Source organism: Nannospalax galili, unplaced genomic scaffold (assembly GCF_000622305.1).
Source record: "Nannospalax galili isolate Female #2095 unplaced genomic scaffold, S.galili_v1.0 scaffold217, whole genome shotgun sequence".
NCBI lineage: Eukaryota > Metazoa > Chordata > Mammalia > Rodentia > Spalacidae > Nannospalax > Nannospalax galili.
Genome location: NW_008340643.1, coordinates 1,535,377 through 1,561,486, shown reverse-complemented (window position 1 = coordinate 1,561,486; position 26,110 = coordinate 1,535,377). Strand labels below are relative to the sequence as shown.

At 40.2% G+C, this 26,110-nt stretch overlaps 1 protein-coding gene across 4 annotated transcripts in view; it reads left to right on the top strand.

The window, feature by feature from the left end:
• Sh3kbp1 (SH3 domain containing kinase binding protein 1) overlaps positions 1 to 26,110 on the top strand; it is a 390,661-nt gene that overhangs the window by 198,497 nt on the left and 166,054 nt on the right. For 3 of the 4 annotated variants that reach the window (XM_029564790.1, XM_008835705.2, XM_029564789.1), the window contains 2 exons: positions 4,388 to 4,517; positions 17,142 to 17,347. In XM_029564790.1, coding sequence (XP_029420650.1) covers positions 4,388 to 4,517; positions 17,142 to 17,347 — 336 coding nt within the window. Of the gene's footprint in view, positions 1 to 4,387; positions 4,518 to 5,071; positions 5,129 to 13,628; positions 13,704 to 17,141; positions 17,348 to 26,110 lie in introns of all 4 variants that reach the window. The other variant, XM_008835702.2, reaches the window with a different exon arrangement.

The window sequence follows — 26,110 nt, the reverse complement described above, 5'->3', positions numbered from 1 at the left end:
TTCCTTCCTTCCTTCCTTCCTTCCTTCCTTCCTTCCTTCTTTCTTTCTTTCTTTCTTTCTTTCTTTCTTTCTTTCTTTTTCTTGTTTTTTTTTTTTTTTTAATATACACCTGGCTCTTTTATGAGCACTGGGAATCAAACTTGGGTCCACAGTATTTGCATGGCAAACACTTTACCTACTGGGCCATCAATCTTGGCCCAGGATGAGGTCTTTATCTGTTTTGTCCCAGGGTCCCGAGGCAGTGCAGGATAAATTTTATGTTCATTAAATATTGATGTCACTGGAATGGCCCCACAGACCTGGTGTTGCAGAACTTTATTAAAAACAGTGGTAATATAGTCATATAGTCAGGGTCTATTCTTTCCTGTGAGAAAGAAAAAAAGCTTTTGTGAGGGAATCAGGACTTGATAGGCTACCATAGGGAATTTTCTCTTAACGATTTCCTTGTTATTCATTCATTCGTTCGTTCTCATTCATTAATTCATTCAGAGGCACCGTGTTTCACTCCTAGAATAAGGAAATAAAGGAATGTCGTCATTCTGGACTTCAGTGTTCTTATGTTTATGTAGGAAGTTGAACTAGAATTATCTCTGAAGAGGGCTAGTGTGAGAGTAAGGATCATTTTTCTCACGTCTCCAGGCTCATTCTTGAGACCAAAGCAGCCAGATGTAGGAAGAAATTGTACTACACAGCTCTCATTGATTCTGGGGCCAGGCTCTCCCCTGGGAAGGGCTCAGGTCACAAAGAAACACTCCTTGTGCCCATGAAACCTGCAATTGGAAGTGTATCCCCCAGGCGATGAACAGTGGTTTTATTGTCAGCCCCTCTACTTGCTGTGTAGGTAATGATAGATCTCTGCCATTTCCCCACAGGCCTCTCAGGCTGTTGGTGACAGTGATACAGACATCTGGGGGTGCAGGAGGAGGAAGATACCTTTGTTTTCCCAGCAGGCAGCTGCTGATCCTGCATATTAGGAACATGTCCCTCTGGGATCTCAGGGTAGAGCCGCTTATTTCTGGGAGCAAAAATATTTCAGACATCATCAAACTGAATAGCATGGAATTGGTCCAGCTGCCCTAACCAGCCAGGGATTGTGTCACAGATCACTCAGTTGTGGTTCCTGCCCTTGGTTTTCCCCTAGCCCTGTGATTCCTGGGAGGAAGAAGGTTGTTTTATAATTCTTTATTTAGAACTAGCACAAAGGTACCCATGCTACAAATCCTGTGACTATTGATACACAGGCTCATAGTGAATCTTCCTAGCTATCTTAATCCAATCAAAAATTCCTTGAAGGAATAATACACATCAGTTGAATTGGCATAGAAACATGGAAATAGTAGTCAATGGAAATGCTGTTAAATGCCATGAACTGATATTGAATAGTCACTGGGATAACCATGCATGGATGCTGTTGTGTGCATGCATTATTCCCATAAGATTTTATGCCCATGCAGATGTTATCACTTCTCTGAAAATCTGTATCCCATAAGTTCCCCCAACAAATGTCCTAAACACTTTTCTGGTTGTCTCCATTCCCTGGGCTTCATTAGCCCCTCTCTCCTTTCTGGAATGTTCCCCACAGGCCTCTCCTAATCATAGCTGCTGTTTCTAATTTTTTGAAGGCTTACCTTAATTTTCATTTATCTTTTCTCAAAGCTGTCTTTTACCATCCCAGATCTCAGAAGGCTCAACTATACATGACAAGCTTGGTTTGTGCTAAGTCATGGTCTTTCCCCATCTATTTATCTTGCATTGCTAACCTTAGTCTTTAGTCACAATTTTATGTTGTCATCTAATTGGGCAAAATTGGAGACTTATCCTGTATAGTTCTTTATCCCAAGATCCCAGCACAGAACCGTAATACATATAACCTCTAATACAGGCCAAATTCCTACCCAAATATGATACTTGTGGCATGTGTAAATTATCTCTGTTATGCAGATGGGGGAAAGGGGATTCGTTTTGATAAGCAGAATAAGGTCACACAACTGCTAATTTCAGGGTGGGATTTGAAATGGGCTTTGAATTTTTCTTTTCTATTTGTTTGAATTATTTTGGCTCTTAAATTTTATTTATTGACTTGCACTGGTAATACATGCATATAGAAAAAAAATTCTAAAGGTTCTAGCTCTTTCTCTATTCTTCCACACCTTCTTGGTAACTTAATACTTGTTTTTTCTCAAAATGACCTTTTTTTTTTCCTTTAAGACGTCAACTAACTATTCTGCTATTTGCTTTTCTGTTAGTGAATCCATCACAAAATCTTGGGACAAGTTTTCCTACCATTCTTTCTCACTTGTCTCAGCTAATTGATCAAGGTCAGTTCATACCTCAAAGGACTTCAAAACTGAACTTGCCTTGTGCCCATGCAAGTATAATCACCACTCTGCAAATCTATATCCCACGAGTCCATTCTCACTGTTCTTCTGATCCAACCCTCACTCCCTACCAAATGACTGCAGCCTGCCTGCCCTGCAAGCCTCAAGTCCTTCTCCCCCTTCCAATTCATGTCATATAGAAACCTTACAGGGAATCCTTCTACTCTCTGAGTCCTTAGCCCACAGATTTCTTTTTTTTTTTTGACAGAATCTTCATAGTCCTAGCCCACCTGGCGGTCACTGTGTGAACCAGGCTGGCCTCGATCTTACAATTCTTAATTATTTTATTAGTCTATCTAGTTGGTTTTGGTTATCTCAAGAAACCTTTCTTGCTGTTGTTTGTTTATGGCACTGAGGACAGAAGTTAGGGCCTTGGGCATGCTAGGCAAGTACTCTGCTATGGAGTCATATCTCCAGCCCTTGGTTTAGTTCAGGCTGGCTTCAGACTTGCTGTTTATCTTCCTGCCTCTGGTTCTTGAGTGCAGGAATTATAGATGTGAGCCACTGTGCTGGTTATTTGTTTTGTTTTGTTTTGTTTTTGTTTTTTGTCAATGTGACACAAACTCTACAGTCACCTGGGAAGGAACAGGGAGCCTCAGTTGAGGAATTTCCTCCATCAGACTGGCCTGTGGGCCTGTCTGTGGGGCATTTTCTTGATGACTGGTTGATATAGGAGGGCCCAGCCCACTGCGGGCAGTGGCTTCCCTCAGCAGGTGGGACTGGGTTGTATAAGAAAAGTGGCTGAGCAAGCCAGGGAAGCAAGCCAGCAAACAATATTCCTCCATGGGGTCTGCTTTAGTTTCTGCCTCCAGGTTCCTACCTTGAGTTCCTGTACTAAATTCCCTCAGTGGTGGCCTTTCACTTGGAAGAGTAAGATGAAATAAATCCTTTCTTCTCCAAGTTGATTTTTGTAGTGGCTTTTATCACAGCAACAGAAAGCTAACTAGAATGGCAACAGTGGTTCATTTCACAGCCGTAACATTTTTTTATTTTGTGTATGAGCACTATACCTGCACGTATGTAAGTGCACCTGTATTGTGCAATGTCTGTGGAGGACAGAAGAGGGCATTGGATCCCCTGGAATTGGAGTTACAGTTGTTAGCTGCCATGTGGATGCTGGGATTTGAACCCGGGTTCAAGAACAGCCAGTGCTCTTAACCACTGAACCCTCTCTCCAGTCCCCATTCACAGCTTTTTAATAATGACTTTAAATTCATAAAATAAATCTCACAGGATTATAAAGCAAACTATATTGAAGTAGACATCGAACTATTGAAAAAGCAAATTTTGATACAGTCACCTATGTGATACCTTCCTAATACATTAAATAGCAAATACCTCCCATTAGGTATAGTAACTGATACCAACATTTCAGAGTAATAAATGACCCCAAATAATATTTTGAGGTACTCCCAGAATCTGTGATGTGTTAGGAAGATAGTCATGATTCATTTTTTGATGAGTCACAGGTGCTTCTGATATTAGCATGTTACCTGTATTCCTCAGGAAAGGCAATGCCAAATTTAAATTTGAAGCTGATGAAAATGAAGTGTTTGGGGCTGGAGAGATGGCTCAGCAGTTAAGAACACTGGTTGTTCTTGCGGAAGACCCAGGTTCGACTCCCAGCACTCACGTGGCCGCTAACAACTGTCCGTAACTACAGTCCCAGGGGATCCAACAGCCTCTTCTGACCTCCACGGGCATTGCATGACACAGGTGCATTTACCTACATATGTGTATGCATTACATGGATACACATAAAATAAAAATAATAAATAAAAATTTAAAAAAAGAAAATGAAATGTTAATTTTTGTCCCTTTGTCTTGGATCCCAGGTAACATGACTTCTCTTCCTTAGTGTGAATCCTAAGACCATGTGGCCTACTTTCTGGTTCCCTGGTAACTTTTAAGCTTTGGGTCGATCCTCTGTGTAGATTCTACTCTGTACCATACAGAGAGAAAACATGTCTAGCCTGATCTTGCATCTCTGTTTTCTTTCCTCTGTGCAGGTAGAAGAAGGATGGTGGGAAGGTGTTCTCAATGGGAAGACTGGAATGTTCCCTTCCAACTTCATCAAGGAGCTTTCAGGGGAGTCGGATGAGCTTGGCATTTCCCAGGATGAGCAACTGTCCAAGTCAAGTAAGGAAGTCCACCCCACTAAACAGGAAAGGATTGGGGAAAATAGTGGGCTCTATCCTAGCCCCCATTCTGTACCTTTGTCCTAGGCCGAAAGACTATGGCAAAAGCTTGTGGGTATTTTTTTGGCTAGACTACCTTAACCCACTGTGATTTAGTAAGTTTTTCACTGTAAAGATGTGACCTATAGCCATACATTCATTCTATCCTTTGCTAGATAAGTGACTGCCAGCTCTCAGCCATGGTAGTACTGTGTCATGGGTAGTACTTATTGCTGTACCTCCATATATTTCTAGAATGTCATTTACCATTGAGTTCATAATTACTTTTTAAGTGAACCCAGTGAGACTGTCAGTATTTCCCAGTGTCCCTTGAAGAACTTGGAGAAAAATAGCAACAATAAAATCACTGGTGGCAAGAAGTGATGTGTGCAAGATAAATGCATGCCATTCCCTTGAAATTATGACAAGATAACCAAGAGTCCACACCCCACCTTGGATGAGGAAGTGGTCCCTTTTGTAATGGTGAGAACGAACTTCAGGTCTTTCTTTCTCCAGGGCCTGAAGGTCTCTCTCCAGCTTCTCTGCTGCCCTTTCCAGCTCATGGAGCAAAAGGTCAGGACCAGGAAGCTTTGTTCTCCCAGTCACTAACTCCCATGTGGGTGTCTGTGTTTATCTTGTGCCATGTTGAGCCTAGGTCATGGGCATGAATGTTGTAGGTGACTTCACCTATGTCATAGTGGTGTGATCCTTACCTGGGCTTGTTGACTTTCCTTCCTGACAAGAGAAGGACACCATAACAATTCTTAAATGTCTTTTTATTTTCCATTTAGAAAAATTTAGCTTAAAACCATTTCCAGAGAAGTACTTAGGCGACTCATTTACTTTGTGTCTCAGCAGTGGCTATGTGTCATACAGTCATGCATAGAAGCAACCGTACTGGCTGGTTGCCTCAGTGACTGCAGCAGGATCCCTTCCTTCTACTGCCAAAACTTTAGACATTTCTACTCTATCTTCGAGTCTAGGATAGGAAAGATTATGGAAGGGTGTTTGGAGCAAGTGAAGTATCTGGGAAACTCCTGTCACCTTCTTTGGGCTAAGGTATGGGAGTTTCCTACTAACATGGCTCAGCTATGAGTAGAGCAGTGAGACTTTGTATTGCTCCCCCCAAGTCCACATTAGAATTTTATTTGCCCTCCAGTCTTCTTTTGTTCACTGGAAAAGTATCATGCCTAGTAATTAGGTCTTATAATAATAGTACTGTACCCCAAGGACATTGTGGATTAAATGTGTTTTTTTTGGGGGGGGGGAAACCAAGGCAGGCATTATAACTTTATTTCCACAAGAAATGAATTATAACTTCCAACAGCCATAATGTGTATAACCACCTCATGCACAGAAGGCCCTCGGTAAATGGTAGCTGTCATTGTTAATCAAGACAGACTGCTGGGACATAATCAGTTAGTGTTCAGCTCCTCAGAAGCTATTCACTTTCTCTTTGATACCATGCCCACTAAAACAGTATGTCTGCATTTGGAAATTACTTTGTAATTCCTTCACTGATGCAGAGATGGAGATTTCAGGACAACCTCTTTGGTAAAGTCTTGACCTTTTGGTGCCCTGCCGTCTTAGCTATACCCTCTCAGAATTGGAAAGTTTAAGAAGAATAGATCCCATAGTTTTGGAACTATTAAAACAAATAGTACCCCACCCCACATTTCAGGTAGCTAATATAGAGAGGTGACCCTGACTAGACTGTCTACTCAAAGCATATGGTGCTGAAGTTTCCGGTACAGGAGGTTTGGACTGAACGGAAGCATTTTCTCAATAGTCTGGCTGTCCTTTACCTGCCCCCAGCACTCAATCAATTATTAGCCTTCTGTTTCAGAAGCAGGAGTGCCCAGTTGTTTCAGGAGCCATGTTTAGTCCATGGGATCTGTTGTTGAGGGCATTTTAAAGTCCTTGGAAAGGCATGATCTCCTAACAAGAATAATTGGTTCTGATAAAAGTAACATGATTTTTGTAATCTTCCTGTGTACAGTAAAGGAAAACAAGGCCTATCTTCCCACCTGCCTGTCTGTATCCATCTATCACAGTTTGCGTTCTATTTCTGTGATAAAACACTCAGAGCAAAACTAACTTAGGGAGGAAAAGGTTTATTTGGTTTACATGTCCTGATCACAGTTCATTCTTGAGGGAAGCCAAGGCAAAAACTCAGGGCAGGAACTGAAGCACAGACTATGGAGAATGCTGTTTACTTAAGGCTTGCTCCTCTGGCCTGTGCTCAGCATGCTTTCTTACATAACCCAGGGCCATCTGCCCAGGGGTGGTACTAGCCACATTCGACTGGTCCCTCCCACATCACTGAACGATCAAGAAAATGCCTCACAGACATGGCCATAGGCCAATCTGATGGAGGCAATAATTCAATTGAGGTTACCTCTTCCCTAGTGTGTCAAGTTGACAACTGAGGCTATCCAACACACCATCTGCCCATCCTTCTTAGTCTTCTCCCTTATCTACTCCTTTTATTCCTCATTCATTCACTCTCTGTTGAACTCCTATTGTTACTAAGATACTCCCTGAGGCCTTGAAGAACTAGAGGCAAATGAGATACAGATAGGGCCCCTGCCATCAATAATTTCACCTTGCAGGAAACGGGTGCCTATCCCCAGAAACTCAGGAAAGTGCCCCAAGAGCTGGCATTTGAGGAAGAAGGCACAGAGGCCAGTCCCATGGTAGTGTGGGGTGGTGTTGGTCAAAAAAGGCTTCATAGAAAAGTAGGCATGAGGCTAATGTCTCTGTTGCTCTTCAAAATGAATCCATCTTTTGAAGGAGAAAAAATAGCATCTCTCAGTGTTATGGCTGAGTTTTCAGTAGCCATTTACACTCTTGATTTGCCTAAGCACGTGATTATGTTAAATGTATATATAATTGGGTCAGATTGCCTCCAGAAATCATGCATATTGATAAGATTTGTTCAAGTAGGACCTTTGGTTTTAGAATCATTTGCTTATTCTCCTGCTCCCCTGAGAACAGTTTTAGGACTTTGGATACGCTTTACTTTATTTGGAAAAATCTCTTTTGTTTTGAAATAATTAAGATTCACAGGAAATTTTAAAAATAAACATGAGCTACACAGGGAGGTCTCACATATACTTCATCCAGTTTTCTTTAGTGATTACATCTCTTATATTTATAGTAAATGCACATTTGCTTCTGTCCTATAGCTGAAAATCAGAAAAGGCATCTGGCTTTTTCTCTGCTATGAGCTCAAATGTGCTTAATCAGAGTCTCTGTTTGACCAGCCTACTTAATAGTCTTTGTAAACTGCAATCCATTTTCCTACAGAGATTGCTTAATAGTACATGACTCTGGAGGTAAGCTAAATCCTAATGTCTGTACCATATTGGTAATTTTTAGAGATCACAGTGACATCATACAAATATGCTTTTAATTTAAGTGCTACCAGACATTAGCATGAAGGTTTTCTTTCTAATTACAGAAAAATCTGTTTCCTGGTATGCAGAGAACATTGTGTACAATGTATCCCTGTAGCTCTTTGTTTTACACATGTATGCAACACACTCCTACCTTTGAATGTATGCGTTCTTAGTTGGTATTTGAATCCTTCCCATTTCTACTTTGGGAAGTGTATCTGAGAAGTTACTGAATTTGGGATCAATGGAGGAATCTGATAGAAGATTGCATTGGCATTGTATTTATTTATTTATTTTTATTTTTTGAGACAAAGTCTCCCTGTAGCCCCAGCTGGCCTAGAACTTGCTATGTAGACCAGGCTGGCTTCCATCTCACAGAGCTCTGCTTGCCTCTGTCTCCCAAGTGCTGGGATTAAAGACATGCATCACCATGCCCAGTCTTGGCATTGAATTTATAAAGAAGTGTGCCATTGCCTACTTGTTACATGGTAGGTGTTTAATAAATGCTTGATGATTCTTTTATTACTTTAAGGAGGCATTTTTAATCTTTGAATGACAGGTAAAAATTGCCAGATTTGTTTTTTGTTAACCCTACTTATTTTTACCTATGACAGTTAGTTATAAAAACCTCTAAAACTTCATAGATCTTTATTCAAGGTGATAGGCTCTGTCATGGACACAATTTTAGCAATCATATGGGTTTATCCATAGTTACATAGTAACAAAAACTTTTTGCTGCATATTTAAGTTTGGAAACATCTTTACCATTCTTGGAACTTGTGAAGCCTTAAAAAGTAGTTTAAAAAACATTTTTATAAATCCTTAGTTATAGACAGTTTCAAACATGGGAAAAAATAACAATAGTAGAAGCCATATGTGGTGGTGCATGCCTCTAATCTCAGTACTGGGGAGGCAGATGCAGGCAGACCTCTGTGAGATCAAGGCCAGACTGGTCTACATAGTGAGTTCCAGGCCAGCTATGGCTACAAGGAGACCTTGTCTCAACAAACAAACAAACAAACAAACAAACACAGAATGAAACAAAACAAACAAATGAATAGCATAATGAATCTCTGTGTCCCTGTCATCCAGTTCAGCAGTTATTAACCTATGACTAGTTTGTTAACATTACAGCCCTGTACACTCCTGCCCATATTATCTTAAAGCATATCCCAGATATTATACAGTGTCACACCTAAATATTTCAGTATGTATCAATGAAAAAGTTTCTTAAAATAACATTATCAGGGCTGGAGAGATAGCTCAACAGTTAAGAACACTGGTTCTTGCAGAAGACTTGGGTGTAAATCCCAGCACCCACATGGCAGCTAACAACTGTCCGTAACTCTAGTTCCAGGGGAACCGGCAGCCCCTTCTGTCCTCTGCAGGCATTGCACGACATGGGTGTACTTACCTACTTGCAGGCAATACACTCATACACATAAAATAAAAATAATAAAATATTAAAAAATAACATTATCACATGCATTCAGAATGGCAGTGACCCCTCACAGAAATTAAACTCAGTGTTTACTTTCCTTTAATAATCTTTTTTGAATGGAACTTGTTGATGTGAATCTGTATGTAAATACGGATATATAGTGATGAGTTGACATGTTTCAAATCTGGAGTTTTCTCCTTCGTAGCTCCTTCTGTGCAATATTTTTGCCAAATAAGCTAAAATTCTTTATCCAGTAGTTTCTCATCATCTGGCTTGTTATGGTTTCCTCTCTTCTGTGTCATTTAGTCTGTAGTCTATACATTGATAATTAGATCTAGGGACATGAGTAGATGTATATCTTCCTAGGTGGTGGTACTTAGATGGTCCACCTGGAGGCTTATAAAATCTATCTTTTTTTTTTTTTTTTTTAATTTAGAAGCCATTGATTATCACCCAGACCTAGTTACTCAGAGTTTGTAGAGGGGTAGCAATCAAGTTTTTGTTTCAAAGAATGAAATAAGTTCCCACATGCCACATCATAAGTCATATAACACACATTTAAAAAGTGTTTTGCAAATTTGGCTGTTCAAAAACAGGCGATAAAAATATTTGCATCAGTTGTGCAGGCAGACTCTTAGGATATTAAGGGTGAATAGGAATTTTGATATCATTTAGCTTGGTAACCCATGACAGTACTAATGCTCAATGTGATTAAGTTCCAACCGTGACCTGGCTTTTGAGTTAGAAGGCCAAAGTGGCATGCAGGTCTTTTGTACACATTTTGGTGTCACCTCCATTATGTAAATGGGCCAACTTCTCATGGTAATTGGCACATTTCAAACCTGACTAAAGTTGAGTTTATTCTTACCATGACCACAAGTGATAGTTAATTAATTGCCTTTTAATTTATAATTATACATGTGCTGCCATTGACTAAATAATGTGAAATGGAGCTAATCGTCAAATGTTATAATCACAGATTATCCTTACTGTATGAGGTATTTGGACTAAGTGGCAAAAAAATTCATATATGACTTCTGTTCAATTTCACTTTCATTTGTGTTTCACTTCATATTTAAATATATATTTGCCTTCCATTTTAAACATTTTTATATTGATTTCAAGTAATGGTTGTAACATTAAAATTATTCCTTTAAAAAAAATTCCATGGACTGGGGATGTAGGTTAGTTTGTAGAGTGCTTGTCAAACATGCAGGAAGCCCTGGGTTTGATGCCCAGCACTGCATAAGCTGGGTGTGTTGGTGCATAATCCCAGTACCTAGGAGGTGAAGGCAGGAAGATCAGAAATTCAAGGTCATCTTCAGCTATATAGAGAGTTTGAGACCAGCCCAAGATACAGGAGACCTGGTCATGTATCTTTCTATACCCAGAGTTTTCAATTTCAACTGAACTTCTCATTTTCCTAATTCCTTATTTCAAAAGTTTAGATTCTCATACTTTGGTGACATGTCAAGCTAAGATAAGGTAAGCTAAGAGGGCTGTTCAGAAAGCACAGCAAGCCACTTCCATGATACCAAAATATTTTGAAATTTTTCGTTCTGTGGTATCACTAGACCTTTTTCTTTTAAGATATTTGGTGGCATTGGTTTTGTGTTTAATGAATGTTCTGTTGGCAGCAAAGAACAGTTAACCAATTGCTAAAACAGAATTTCATGCAGTTAGATGTCAGCAGAAGCATATGATTTTGTGTTTGAATTTTAAAATTCTTCCCCTCTATAGTGTTCGCTGCCTTCAAGAACTGATATTTAATGATAATAATAAAGTAATTCCCTCAGTAAGCTAAATATCACTCATATGCATGATCTTTCCATTTGCCTATCTCTTGTGCTCCTCAGATAGAATACCCATCTATGCTTATCCAGCCCTAGTCCAGGCTATACCTCTGATTGCCTTGCTGCCAGTGGACAGTGGAACTTTGCACATAGACTTGACCAACTATACTGTTCAGAGATATCAAGGTCACAGTCTGTCTACTGCTGTGATTTTCAGACTTGGTCCTGTGGCAGAACACATGAAAGTTCTGCTGTACTCAGAGGAGCATCATTGGAATATTGACCTTTTTTCTCTTATATTTTTTCTCACATTGAAGTAACTACTGCTATTCATTTTTAGAGGGGCCTGTCTCAGAAAACTGCTATATTCTTTAGGAATAATGTTGACATCATCCCTGAAGTTAGTAGAGTAAAAGTTTGCCAGGAGTGATGGAGCACACCTTTAGTCTCAGCACTCAGGAGACAGAGGCAGGTGGATCTCTGTGAGTTTAAGGCCAGCCTGGTATACATAGCAAATCCATGCCAGCCAGGGCTACAAAGTGAGACCCTTTCTCCAAACAAAACAAAGTGAAAACTAGCCACTAATTTGTTCATTTGGCATTGATGTCCTCAAGAACTATATATTTAACAAGAATATTTTAAAAACTTTCTTTGCTTCCCTAAATTGTTCTTATATAGCTAGTGGTGTGATGATGATGATGATGATGATGATGATGATGATGATGATTAGAGACATGATCTCACTTTGTATATCAGGCTGGCCTGGAACTCAGTATGTAGCCCAAACTGGTTGTAGACATAAGATCCTCCTGCTTCAGCTTCCTGAGTAACTGGGGTTACCTATGTGTACCACTTGGGCTCACACCTAGTCAGTTCTAGTCAAATGCAGCATGTATGCCAAAAAGGGCAGACTTTGAAAGTAGGGTGTATCACCATGTCTATAGCACATGGAAACTGCAAATATCTCATTCCATTTAAGGTGGGCTGATCATTCATAATTTACTTCATGTATTAGGAATAAGCCCAGAAGCTGACATGACAGTTCCTTTTAGCGTTACTAATCTGATGTGGAGTATGTGGAAGGAATGAGGCAGGTTGCTATTGCCCCTCTACGCTACTCTTTCGTAACTGTAGCGTACTCTTTACATCCCCCACATTAACTGAGAAAGTTTATGTCAGCAGGGCATGCTTGCTCACGCCTTTAGTCTCAGCACTTGAGAGGCAGAGGCAGGCAGATCTCTGTGAGTTCAAGGCCAGCCTGGTTTACATAGTGAGTTCCAGGTCAGCTGGGGCTACAGGGAGACCCTGTCTCAAAAAGACCAAAAAAAAAAAAAAGTTATGTGTAACTCCTTGCTAGATTATTTAATTCACAAGCCATAACAGCTTATTTCTTACAATAATGCATTTATTAATTCAGATTGCCTTTAGCAAATAATTTTTTCTGGCGATGATACCCTCTGTAGTGTGTGTGTGTGTGTGTGTGTGTGTGTGTGTGTGTTGGGGAGGTGGGTGGGTATGCACTTAAATTAGGGCAGTATGTGTGCATTCTGTTTACCTATGTTTCCAGAGATATTTGGGCTTTAGCCATGTGTTCAATCTTATGATATTGTAATAAAAATGACATTTGAAGTTGGATGAGTCCTATGTCCTCATGCTTCAGTACAATCTCATGATTGATAAGCAAAACCTCAATTAAGATGTTTTAAGAAATAGTGTTTTTGAGGGTCTAAAGAGAACCTTCTTCGTAGTGGTATGGATGCCTTTGTTTCAAATCTCATTAGTAAAGCCTCCTCTCTAGTTCATTAAGATATTACCTTGCTTAAAGGTACTGAGACTAACATATCTTTTATTTACTCATTTTTGTGGTGCTGGGATCAAACCCAGGGCCGTCTGCATGCTTAGCAAGTATTTTATCACTGATGCACAGCCCCTGACAGATCTTTTAAGGAAAATTTGTCTTGTTTAGAATATTGGGGTTTAAATATCAATTTTTACCACATGAGGTTCTAAGGAATAATAGATAAAGATTAAACGGTCAATTATGTTTTGTGCTTAGGTCATCATCTCTGAAGAGAAGACACTGCTGCCCAGTTAGTTAATGAAGGAATCTCATGAATTGGATTCCCTCCTATTAATTGAGGTTTTTCTACTCTTGTTAAAATGTTTTAACTGGGCATAATGAATATGCCAGTTATTTCAGAGGCAAGCCCTGAATCTGGGTGCCATTTCCATTGTAGTTGTATGGGGACTTGGGGCTCATTCTGTAATTTTCTTAAACTCTGCCTAATGGTCTTTAATTCTATGGATGAAGCTCTTACAGAGGATTCATTAAAGGCAAGTTCAGTTAAAGACTCTTCCTCTTCCTTCTTTTGCCATCATTTGCTCCTCCCTGCTCCCTCTCTTGTTTTTCTCTCCCCTTCTCTTCTGTCATTCACTGTCAGGAAAGACTACCTTTGAAGGGACAATTCTGTACCGAGCTGCACCGGGAAAGACGGAGGGCCACAGACGCTATTACAGTGAGTGACCTTAACAGCAGGAGGCAATTGTAAAGATAAGATCTGGGTACTTGTGGGTTTTGACGCAGCTGCACTTTTCTGAGCTGCTTCAGCTTGTGCCAAGTGTCTGTGACTTTCTGAACCAAGGACATGGACTTATTTGCCTACAGTAAGTGTCATTTCCTTGGTGTGTGCTACAAGAGCTTTTCTACTACCAGCCCCTGGCGCTTTCTTGTTTGCTTTCTGCCTCTCTCATGTGTGTGACATGTGTGCATGAGCCATGTGTACAGAGAAGGAAGCAGTAGCAACTGTCATGGCGGTGGAAGATGGCTTCTGGTGGAGACATCAACCTCTCATAGTTACTGCTTTTGCTAGGTGTGTCATTCATCATTGTGTGGTTCAAAGAAATAAAATGTTGGCATGGAAGTCCATGCCAGATATGGTGTTTGGCTTTGCTCATTCAGCTAATTACCACATGGCAGACTTCTTTTGGCAGCACCCATGTGCAGCCTATTGTGTTATAAAATAAGGGTGCCAAAAGTTGAAGGGAAGGAAATGAAGGAGATGAATGAATTAATTTCAGGATGCCCTTAGAATGGTTCCCACTACATCATAAACACTACACATGTGTGTATCAAATTAAAAACAAACGAGAATGACTTCAATCCTGATGAGTTGGGTAAATTACAAAAAGTGGACAGCTATGGGGATGGTGGAAGCAAATTTTCAGAGGCTTTTTGTCTCTTTTTACCTTGAGGAAAGAGCATACACCTTAGGGCACATAGACACATATCCATCCATATATGCACATATGTAGGCGTGCAATGAAAGCAAAGGTTCAGACACGAACACCAGAGCAGTCCTTCTCAAATTGTGAGTGAAGTTTATGTTTCATTCTATTCCACTCTGAACAGATGTACGGACCTACTGCATATGACTCAATGTGCAGTGTACTTCCTTTGCTCCCTGAGGGGATATGGCAGCCCCTGGATTGGCCTCTGGCCAATTTACCTCAGTGCCTTCCCCTGGACATGTGTCTAGACACCAGTCCACACTGCCAAAATGCTGCAGTCATTTCCAAACCCATTTACCTTTTGCATTTACCTCATCATAGACCCGTAATGAGATCTTAGTGGCCTGGCTGCCGTCTACTGTCCACTCCGTACGTTGCTCTGTCTGAGTGTCATCTAGCATTCTGAGTAAGGCATGGATGGGACCGTTTTATGGACTAATAAGCATAATGGGCACAACTAGCTCAAGATGTAGCACCAAACAGGTGTGAAAAATAAAGTTACCTTTCTTCCCTTCCAAAGGGAAGGAACTAGATACTGAGTAATTTCATCAATGCAAATATTTAGCTGTATAATTTGCATACTTAAACATGACAGAACCAGGCTGCCAGAATTTCTGGAAGAAAAATCTACTGTGTGTTTTTTTCCCAGGCCATGCTCGTGTGGCTGAGTGACCATGTAGCCTCTCTCTGTGTAATAAGAGTATTTCTCACAAGGACTAATATAAAGTTATTAAGATGTACCTGAAGACAGAAAATCCCTAAAAGTGGAAACTTGGTGAAATTAGGATGGCTCTGGTGACAAGATTTTGGCTGTAGCTAATGGCGAATCATAGAAGAACCCGTGGAATTACTGCCTCTGAAGGACTAAAACAGATGGGCTCCAGTTCATTTGCCCTGCTGCCTTCTGCTGCTGCTGCTGGTGGTAGTGGTGGTGGTGAGAGGTGATGGTGGTTTCTTTGCACTATTCCTTTACTTCACCCTCAAATGGTTCTTTCCAAACATAAAAAGAATATGCAAAGCCATTTATCACATAGAAAGGATCCATACAGCAAAATAAGAACATGTTAAAGGGGAAATGACATAATATTTAGACTCCCAAATTATATCTCCAGCAGGGTTATTTCCAGAAACAATGAACAGATAAACACACGAATGGATAGCTAATCCAGGGGTTTTTCTATGTTTGCATATTCAATCCAGTCCTATGAATTGCAGCCACCCCCTCCTTGTTCTGTCCTCTGTTCCTGCTAGCAAATTCTGTGCTTTAGTTAATTAAAATATGCACCAGGGATCTTCCTTCTCCCCTACCCTTTTGGCTTAGAAATATCACTTTATGGAAACCGGTAGCAGCAACACAGGAAACCATTGTTCTAAGGATTTGATGTTGAAATTTGTTAGCAATTTATAATGACCTTTCTATATTTTATCTGTTTTCATTTAACAGTTTCTTCCTGCACTGAGACTTCCTCACTTGAATGACATCAACATTTTATGATATTTTATGTGAGCAATTATTTGGTGTATCATTCGTAAGGACTAGGAAGCCACAGGAAGCTAATGTAGGATCCGCCAGTAATGAGAAATTTGATGACATCCTTTCATCGTGAGGGCATTGTTATGATCATGAAATACGTAGTAAATGGTCAGAAGCTATCCTATACATCTAGAACCTCAGAGATACAGTTTGATGGCAGAACTTAGTATTCCATAAAATAGCCTTGGAATCCTGCCCTTTGATGGCATAACTGATGTCCTGACCATCAAAGGAAGAATGTACACTCAGAAATGAAGTAGACACAAACAGGCTCTTCCTTTTGGGAACATGAGTGTGGGCAGCACATAGGGAAGAATAATCAGGGGAGGTAAGTGTTCATATTGTCTTGCTGACAACTCTCTTATACCTCCCAACACATGGCACAGGAGGTCAAAGGAAGAGTGTCATGTCCCCAGTGTTTTCTTTGCAGAGGAATTTGGCTTTGGGTAGATAATGGTGTTAGAGGAGGGAGGAAGAGCCATAGGCTGAGGATTCTGGCCTTTGAGAGAACAGCTTTCTTTCTCTCTTTAACAAACACCATCATCTTGCAAGTGAAACCATTTTAATGTCAAGCTTGGTTTAATGCTTTCCTAGAGAAACATGTCTGCATGCATTTATTCCTTGTGAAGCCATCCAAAGAGATTTAATTCTTTGGCAGTCATAATTTTGTGTGGTTTAATTGCTAATTTGTTTAAATCGCTTTTAGCTTTACAGTTTCCCTTTAGGAAATGCTACTTTCATTGCTAATTGTTAATCGACATGAGTCAGAGAGTTGGGAGGTATAGTATGTGGTACTGACTGAGTGGGGGGAGGTGAGGAGTGGGCATGGGCAAACAAATTTGGATCATAACCAGCCTCTGGCTGAAACGGGGTGAAATGTCACATATGCAAAGAGATTGGTTTGAAATTAGATTTTCTGAAAAGTTATTTTGATTCACTGCTTAAAATTAAAGTCTGCTGGTAAGACAGACCAACCAAAACTCAGAGACAGCCAAAGTCAGCATACTCAACACCCAGAGCACAAAAGCTTAGTCACACTTTCAGAGGTTGCTCCTGGCCAGCTGTGAAGTTCTTCTTTGGGGGCTCTGGCTGATTTCTGAGCTCTTTCTCTCCCCATCCCCCCTTTTGACAGGCTTAAGGGAAACCACAGGCTCCGAGAGCGATGGAGGTGACTCAAGCAGTACCAAGTCTGAAGGTGCCAATGGGACAGTGGCAACTGCAGCCATCCAGCCCAAGAAAGTTAAAGGAGTGGGCTTCGGAGATATTTTCAAAGACAAACCAATCAAACTGAGACCAAGATCAATTGAAGTAGAAAATGACTTCCTGCCGGTAGAAAAGGTATGTTGGACAGTTCCTGTTTGATTTCATTGTAATGTGGAATATCCAAAAATTACATTGTAGGCTTTGACTTCAGAGGATTCTGGTGTCTCTTGGGGCTTTGGTGTGCCTGCCTTTTGCCATCCCTCTTTTGAGCTCTCGCTCTCCTTCCCTGCAGGAATGGCTTCCCTGATACTTACTTTCTTACCAATTTCCTCTTGTGTCAGTCAGCTTTCTGTCACTATAACAAAATATAGCTTGAGATAACTTACTAAAGAAAAGATTTATTTTGGCTCACAGTTTTGGAGCTTCCAGTCCATAATGCCCCTTAGCTTTGGGCCTGTGGTAAGACAAAATGGCTCACCTTATGGTTTATCAACAGAGAGAGGGGAAAGTGCTGCAATCCTATAATCCCCTTTAAGGACACATGGTCAGTGACCTAAGGGCCACATATTGGATCTCACTAGTACTACCCTGGGGACCAAGCCTTCACTACACAGATTTCTGGAGAATATTTGTAATATATATATATATATAATATTATACACACACATATATATATATATCCTCTCTAGGGAATGTTTCTCAGGATGACTTATCAAATGGTCCAGGACTTCTCCATCTCCCTTTCAGAAAAGCCATACTTGGATCCAGCCAAACATATGACCCTCGCACTGACAGCTTTCAGACACCACAAAAACTATCTAATACTTTCTGCTTGAGTGTATTGACTGTGCTTCTGCAGTGGAGAGAAGCAAGTGTGTGGATTTTTCTCATAAGAGTTAGGTGAAGACAATTTCCAACTGATGAAAGGAGTCTCCTGTGGGTGTCAATGATGGAGATAGCCTGTGTTCTGACTCCCTGGGTTGCTCCCATCAGGAAGCTGGTTGTTTTCTTCTGCCTCTGGTTCTAGGTTGGTGAGAGGCAGACAGCATGTTGCTGCTGAGTACGCGGTTGCTATGGCAACACACCCAGAGCCATAGCTCTGTGGCTGCTGCTGACGTCTACTGTGGTACACTTCTGAGCATCATAGCTTTGCTTAGGAGTTGATAAATACTGTGGAATTTTCCAAATTATAATAAGCTACACTCGTGCTGTGCTTAAAGAATATTTGTTAATTTGATTTACTGTTAAGATTTTTGCCTCAATGTTTATGCCAGCAGGTTTGGGGGATGGGGCATTGGCAACGTTTGTAATTCAGGTTTATCAGGGGCTTGTGTTTTTCATTTTTCAGTGTGGGGAAAATTTAAAGGTGTGTCTTCTTTGACAGCTGTAGAACCTGCACCATCCACCCTACCCCTAGTCACCTTGCCCAGTGCCAACATACATTAGAAATAGCTTTGAAAGAGGGAACTTTTTGGATTTTTAGTTCTTTAGAGAAAAGGCATAGGGGAAGAAATTCGACTGCTTCACTTAAACTCTTCCTTTGTTGAAGCTTCTCTGAACAAGCATCGTTCCTTTCAGTAACTGACATATGATGTGGCTCCAGATCTGAAAACTATGTAGTTCGTGTCTAAACTTGGGAGCACACTTCTGTTTCCCATGGTCACATTCAGATTCCTGGAAGTATCCATAAAAGAATGAATTCCCACCTGAAGAAGGAACAGTGCATGGAGGTTTTGGTTTTTGTTTTTTTTTTCAGTTTTATTCAAGTATTTAGAAAGAATACAATCATTGATTTGTTCAAGATAACCTGGTGTGTGTGTGTGTGTGTGTGTGTGTGTGTGAGAGAGAGAGAGAGAGAGAGAGAGAGAGAGAGAGACAGAGACAGAGACAGAGACAGAGACAGAGAGAGTCAGCCATGTGGAGAAACCTGAGGTTGATTTCAGGAATCTTCTTCATTGATGGCTACTGTGTTCATTGTGGCGGGGTCTCTCAGTCAAACCCAGAGCTCACAGATATGATTCATCTCATGACCCAGCTTACTCCAGGGATCCAGTCTTTGCCTTCTGGGGCTGGAATTACAGGAGAGTGGCTATGCCCACCCTTCATTTTCATGGGTTCTGGGGATTCTAAGTCCTGTCCTCTTGTTTATGTGGCAAGCACTTCAACTGCTGAGCCATCTCCCTGCCCCTGTTTATTTATTCTTGAGATGAGATCTTACTGTGTGTCCTTGAACACCTGGACTCAAGCAACTGCACCAGCCTCCTAAGTACTAGGACTATTAGGTGCATGCCACTGCACCGTGCTACTCCCAAGTTTGTGTCTCAGCACACTTCTTCCCAGAACCATGTAACTTTATACTTACCTCTGTACTTCATCATCTCCATTTAGAGATTTTAAATTTTCTATTAGTTTATTCAAATAACAACTCCTCTCACAACTTTCTGTTTTTCAGTTGAAGCTAGTGCTATCTCTCTCTCCTTTCTTAGAGCAGGACCCCTGGGATTATGCCTGATTGATCAGGAAACCACATCACTGTTGCCTCCAAATTGTGTTGAGTATCCATCTACCTGTGTTTCATCATTTTAATAGGGCTTTCTGCTGCTTCTCACTGATGCACACTGTGTACTTGGAATGGTGCGTGGCACGCTAGAAATTGTGGAATATATTAACATAATAATATTGACAATATTAACTTTTTTTAGTTAACATACATCTTTAGGATGAGGGAGCAGGATGGAACAGTAGAGCATGTCTGTAGTTGAAAATGTAGCAATAGTGTGATTAATCTTTGTGAAACAAAGTTAGTACATTGTTAGTGGTGATGTGACTCATTAACTTCATCAAAGTTATGTAGTGTGTGTGTGTGTGTGTGTGTGTGTGTGTGTGTGTGTGTGTGCATGCACACAGGTATGTGCATCCTGACTCCTGATTTGGTACAAAATAAAGCCACATGCCAGAAGTTCCCTTAACCTACTCCTCAGCATGAGCTGTCTGGAGCAAACATAAACTTCCCAGCTGGCCATACTGCTTGCAGGCAACTTTTAAAACATCTAAAAAGATTTGAAACTATCTCTGCTCCCTGTTGTTGGTGCAATGGGTAGTTGCATAGATCTATACGTCCATTATGTTATTACACAGACTGGCATAAGAGCTGATGAATGTGATACTGTTTTATTAATGTTCAACCTGGTTGTATTATTTTTGAGATGGTTTTGTGTTCAAGATTTATGTTTAATGAAGAAACTCTCCTTTTAAAATGGCGCTTGCTGTTTTGGTTTTGCAGAAGCACATGTTGGATCTTGTGTGACAGCATTTGGTAGGTGAGGCTAAGCGTGTCTCCCACTTTGGGTGGGGCAGTTGACCTTCTGACATGGTGGATTTGATAATTTGTGTGAGGAATCTGATAATTATTGATAGTTTCAAGCTCATATTTATACTTTTCATTCAAGTTTGTAAAGTATTAGTGTCCACTTCTCTGGATTACTAGATAATTTTGTGTTTACCTTACCTCTTTGTGTGTGTGAGTGTGTGTGTGTGTGTTGTATGAGTGCATACACGTGCATGTGTATGCATGTACACATGCAGACCACCAGAGGTTAATGTGCGGTATTTTCCTCAATCTCTATCCAATATATTTTTTGAGATAGGGTTTCTCACTGAAACTGAAACTCACTGGTTGGGTAGACTGGCTAGTCAGTGATTTCCGGGATTTGTGTCTCTGCCTCCCAGTGCTGAGTTTACAGATGCATGCTACTATGCATAGATTTTATGTGGGTACTGGGTATCCAAACTCAGGTCCTCTTGCTTGCACAGTGGGCACTTTACCAGCTGAGCCATCCCCCAAACTCCCTTAGGTCTGCTTTAATCTGTAACATTCCAAGTTAATGATTAGATTATATTCCAAGGAAGATGGATAATAGCCCTTTACCAACACTGGAAAAAGAAATAGTGAATAGAAATAGAAATAGCCATGCTTGGTGTTATATACCTGCAATCCTAGAATTCAGGAAGCTGAGTCAGGAGGGTTGAAAATTCAAGGCCAGCCTGATGAACATAGTTAGTTCCAGTCAATCTGAGGTTATACAGAGAGCCTGTGTCTTAAAACAAGGAAGCAGCTGGGTGTGGTGGCACACGCCTTTAATCCCAGCACTTGGGAGGCAGAGGCAGGTGGATCTCTGTGAGTTCAAGGCCAGCCTGGTCTACATAGTGAGGTCTAGGTACAAGGAGACCCTATCTCAAAAAGACAAAAAATATAAATAATAAATAAATAAATAAATAAATAAATGAACAAACAGGGAAGCAAGCAAACAGACAGACAGTAAATATATGTATTCTTGCTTCTATTATTAAGCTATAAGGAGGGACCTTATATATGACTATTTTTAATATTACCAAATGGATATACCTGAGAACAATTTGTATCTTGTACCATTTAGCTGAAATATTTACAATGAAATGATGTCTAGGATTTGCTTCCAGTAGTCTGGAAGATGAAAGAGTGGCTGGAGCATAGAGGAGACAAGATGGGTGATGAGTTGATAATTGGATTTTTTCTTTTGAGATAGGGTCTCATGTAGTTCAGGCTGAACTCAAACTTTCTTTTCTTAAAAAAAATCTTATATTTTTATTTTATGCATATGAGTGTTTTGACTACACATGTGTAAGTACACCCATGTTGTGCAATGCCCATGGAAATAAGAGGGCATCCAATCCCCTGGAACTGAAGTTACAGACAGTTGTTAGCCACCATGTGAGTGCTGGGAACTGAACGTGGGTCCTCTGCAATAGCAGCCAGTGCTCTTAACCACTGAGCCATCTCTCCAGCCCCTGAACTCAAACTTACTATTTGAGGGTGCCAAAGGTACCTTTGAAATCTTTTTCTTTCAGTTATTTATTTTTATGGGGCTTTTGGCTACTCTAACATTCCCCCCTCTGAAGAGGTAACCCTAAAATCTTTTAGGATTAGATAATAGCTACCAAATACTTTCAACATTTTTGGCTTTTGGAACAGAGTATGTTGCTAAGCGGCCCAAGGACATTTTGACTTTTAGCCAAGAAACTGGCTACTTTTCTTTGGGGTCGTTTCACGCTAACTGCCTAGCCAATTCCTACCTCCTATTCTTATCGCACCATCGCCTCAAGAGATTACCCAAATTGCTTCTGGCTTCTTCCATGCTGAACAGGGACATAGGGTGAGGCAATTGGAGTACCCCTTCAGTGGGTCTATCTAAAAGACTCCCAAATTGCATAACTCTTATCTCTAGGGGGAAAAGAAAGTCCTTGAATTGTGAATAGATGTGAAGGAGAAGTAAAGGCAAGAGTAATTAATTAGCATTACAAGTTATAGACAGGGAACTAGAAAAAAGTCGGAACAGAGCAATTTTCAAATATTCATATGAGAGTCAATTGGAATTTCTTGACAAGGGCTTCCAAAAGCATCCCTCTATTGGGTTCCTCCTCATTTTTCTTTTGTCTTCCAAGGCTGTAGTGATGGATTCAGGATTTGCTTTCAGGTATTTTGATAGCTGTTGGAGTGGTTAGAATCAGTGTCAGTTCCCTCTCAAAGGCTTCTAGATAGGGGGAGAAAACAAATTTATCCATCATTTTAGAACAATAGCTGGTTGTCTCCCTTAGCTGCAGGTTGGCCCTACAGTATTAGAGACCACTTTCTGATTAGGAACAAAATCATCAATGTGAAATAATTGTCTAAATAACTTTTAAAAATTATTTATTTAATAACCACATACTTAGAAGAAGCATTTCATTACAACAGCATTGACATAGTCAATAACGATTTCTGGAGCTAAGATGCATCTCTTTCAAAATTTGCTGTAAATTTTAGGTTTACAGTTGAATTATTACAGTTGTACAATATTGTACTCAGCATAAACCCTATAAGACATAAAATTAAATGAGGTTTTAACCTTTAAAAAAGATCTCCATTTCATTATGGGAGACCCTGTCTCAAAATGACAAAAAAATCTCCATTTCATTTTAAAATATACTGTTTCTTATAGACTCATTGTTTTTGCTAATAAGACTAAGATGTAGGCACATGGGTCTCATCTGTATGTATCTGAATATTACTAATCATAATCGTTTGCACTTGGAGCCTTGGCCTCTGAGCGTGGATATAAAGTCATCAAGTAGATTTCAATGGTAATGTTCATCTACTAATTATTAAGGAGCAAATTTTTATGCTTTAAAGAATTGTTATTATTATTTTAATCATTTTTAAAAATTTTTAATAACTACATGATTAGAAGAAGCATTTCACTACACCTTTACCATATTCAGCAAGAGTACATCTCTTTCACAAGTGGGTGCAAGTTTCTAGGTTCACAGTTGAGTTAATACAGTTATACAATATTGAACTCAGTATAAGCCCTGTAAGACATAAAATTGAATGAGATGGCTCAGCAATTAAGAGCACTGACTGCTCTTGCAGAGGACCCAGGTTCAGTTCCCAGCACCCACATGGCAGCTACGAACCATCCTTAACTCCAGTTCCAGGGGAATCCTAAATAACTTTTTATATAGACTTAAGCTCAATGTCTGGGAAGTGTAATCCCTTGAACTCTTAAAGAAATGATGACTTTACTCTTTGGTTATACTTTCCTTTGGGGTGTTTAAGACCATAGAGTTGACCCAAATGAATCAATTTATTTTTACACTTAAGGTCATTTGAGGATCTGTTCCTCAGGGGTCACATGGGCTTGGGAAGAGCTCCTGGCCGCTTTCTTTTACCAGTTCTATCTATGTGAAGATAAGTCAAAGGTCTTGCTTGACCATGTCTGGCTTCACTTGAAGGCATGAATGAGGTGTTTCCTCTGAGTTGACCCTCCTCTTTGTAGACTGGACACTGGTTCAAGTCCATCTCGTGGGGTCTCCATCTCCTCCCTGAACAAGAGGACAGGTGATTTACCACAATTACAAGACATTTAAGAGATGTTCCATAGTCCCCTGGCACTTAGTTGACCTTGGAGGGCAAGGGACAAAAACTGTCCTTTAAGTCTCTCTGACCACATTAGTATAGGCTTCAAACTATGGCTGTTAAATATCCAATAAGGTTATATCCAATTATCATGTGCTATCTAGATAAGGCCTCGGTCAAAAACCAAATAGTCTCAGATAAACCTTGACTAGATACATATTTTGTTCCTTAAACTAGTTGACTAAACTATGACCATAGAAATTTTAAGTTTATGTGTATATTATTTTTGTCTTATCCTTTATATATCATAACAAACCTAAACAGACCATCACTTGCTGAGGCGTTCTCATTTTTTCTGTTTTGGAAAATATCTCCATTCACATATCTTTTAAACATCTTTTATAGTCTCAGTTTCTTTTTTTAAAAAAATAATTATGAGACATAATAGCATTAAGAAATAAATTTTCTATCCGTTGTGAGACTTCTTTTCCTGGGGATGCTAAGCAATGCTTATTCCCTTTAAGGTTCAAGTGTAAAACCAATGTTTGATTAAAGTTTTCCTGGAGAACCAGTGAATTTACTGAGCTTACTTATGGAGATAACTGAGGGGTTGCTGAGGTGTATGTGCGACCTGAGGGTATGCACACTGGAAAGCCTTTACCCAGCATGGGTCATGCCTTCTCTTCCTAGTCTTCCCCAGATTGTATACTTTAGCCCTCCCCAAATCCAGGAGGCCATGTGCAATTAGGGTCAAATTACATATGATTGGCTTGGAAGAGTGGCTGGATAATGCTGTGAGGGTCCAATGACTCTGCTTGGCCCTCCTTTAATGAATGAGCACAACGGTCAACAGGCCTAGTTGTGACGATATTTAGTGATCAGGCTCAGCTGAAGTTGTGATGATGGTAGTTATTTCATGCAGAAGGGACTGACATATAGCATCATCTTATTAAAAGTACCACCCCATGGAGGCAGGATCTGGGGGCTCTCGCAGTCCCCTGTGTTCTCAGGCCCGAGGCCAGAGGGAGGCCAGAACTCGGCACTCTCTGGCAGTCTGCTTGCCTTTGGACTCTTGATCCTCCTGCCTCTACCTTTCAGTTTCTGGCCTCATAGGCTTGTGTCACTGGGCTCATGAGTTGCTAATTTTTGAAATCGAGTGATGCATACATGGGAGTTGGATATACTCTATTTTTATGTGTTAGAAATTCCCCTTAGTAAAGATCAAAGGAAGGAAACCATGGAGAAGTTTTCCAGTTAAATTAAGCTCAGATATAAGTATTGATACATCAGAATAATGAAAAAATGCTGTGTAGCTAAGATAAACCATGGTAAACAGTACAAGATTTACAAGAGCATGATGCCGTTTTCCTTGCTGATTGACCTTAACAAAATTACTTTCAGTTGGGACATCTGTAAAATAGGAATAGTCATACCTATCCTACCTTATAGGATTTTTTAAAGGAATAGAACAGAAAATATTTTGTAAATTATGAATTGTAAATGTGTCTCTTTTCTTTTTAAAAAATTTTTATTTTTAATTACATTTCTATGTGTCTCTGTGTGGCTCGGTGGATTCCTCTCCAGGCCAGAAGAGGTCACCAGATCTCCTGGAGCTGTAAGCTGCCTGATGTGGGAGCTGGGAACCATAGTTGCAACCATAGTTGCAAGAGTGTTAGGATGTGTTCTTAACCACTGAGCCATTTCTCCAGCCCTAAATGTGTCTTATTTCAACTAACATTTATTGAGTGCTCACTGTATGCTTGGCACTGGAAATACAGCAGTAAGGAAGAACAGATCACTGTTCTCAGGGAACTATAGAAAAGTAAGCAAGTATTAGTAATACAGTGTGGTAAATGCCATGATGAAGCCGAGATGCAGTTCTGTGCTCTAGGAGCCCTTGGACATGGCAGGCAGTGGTGCATTATTATGGAGGCTGGAGAATGTATAAATCTGAGCCTGTACCA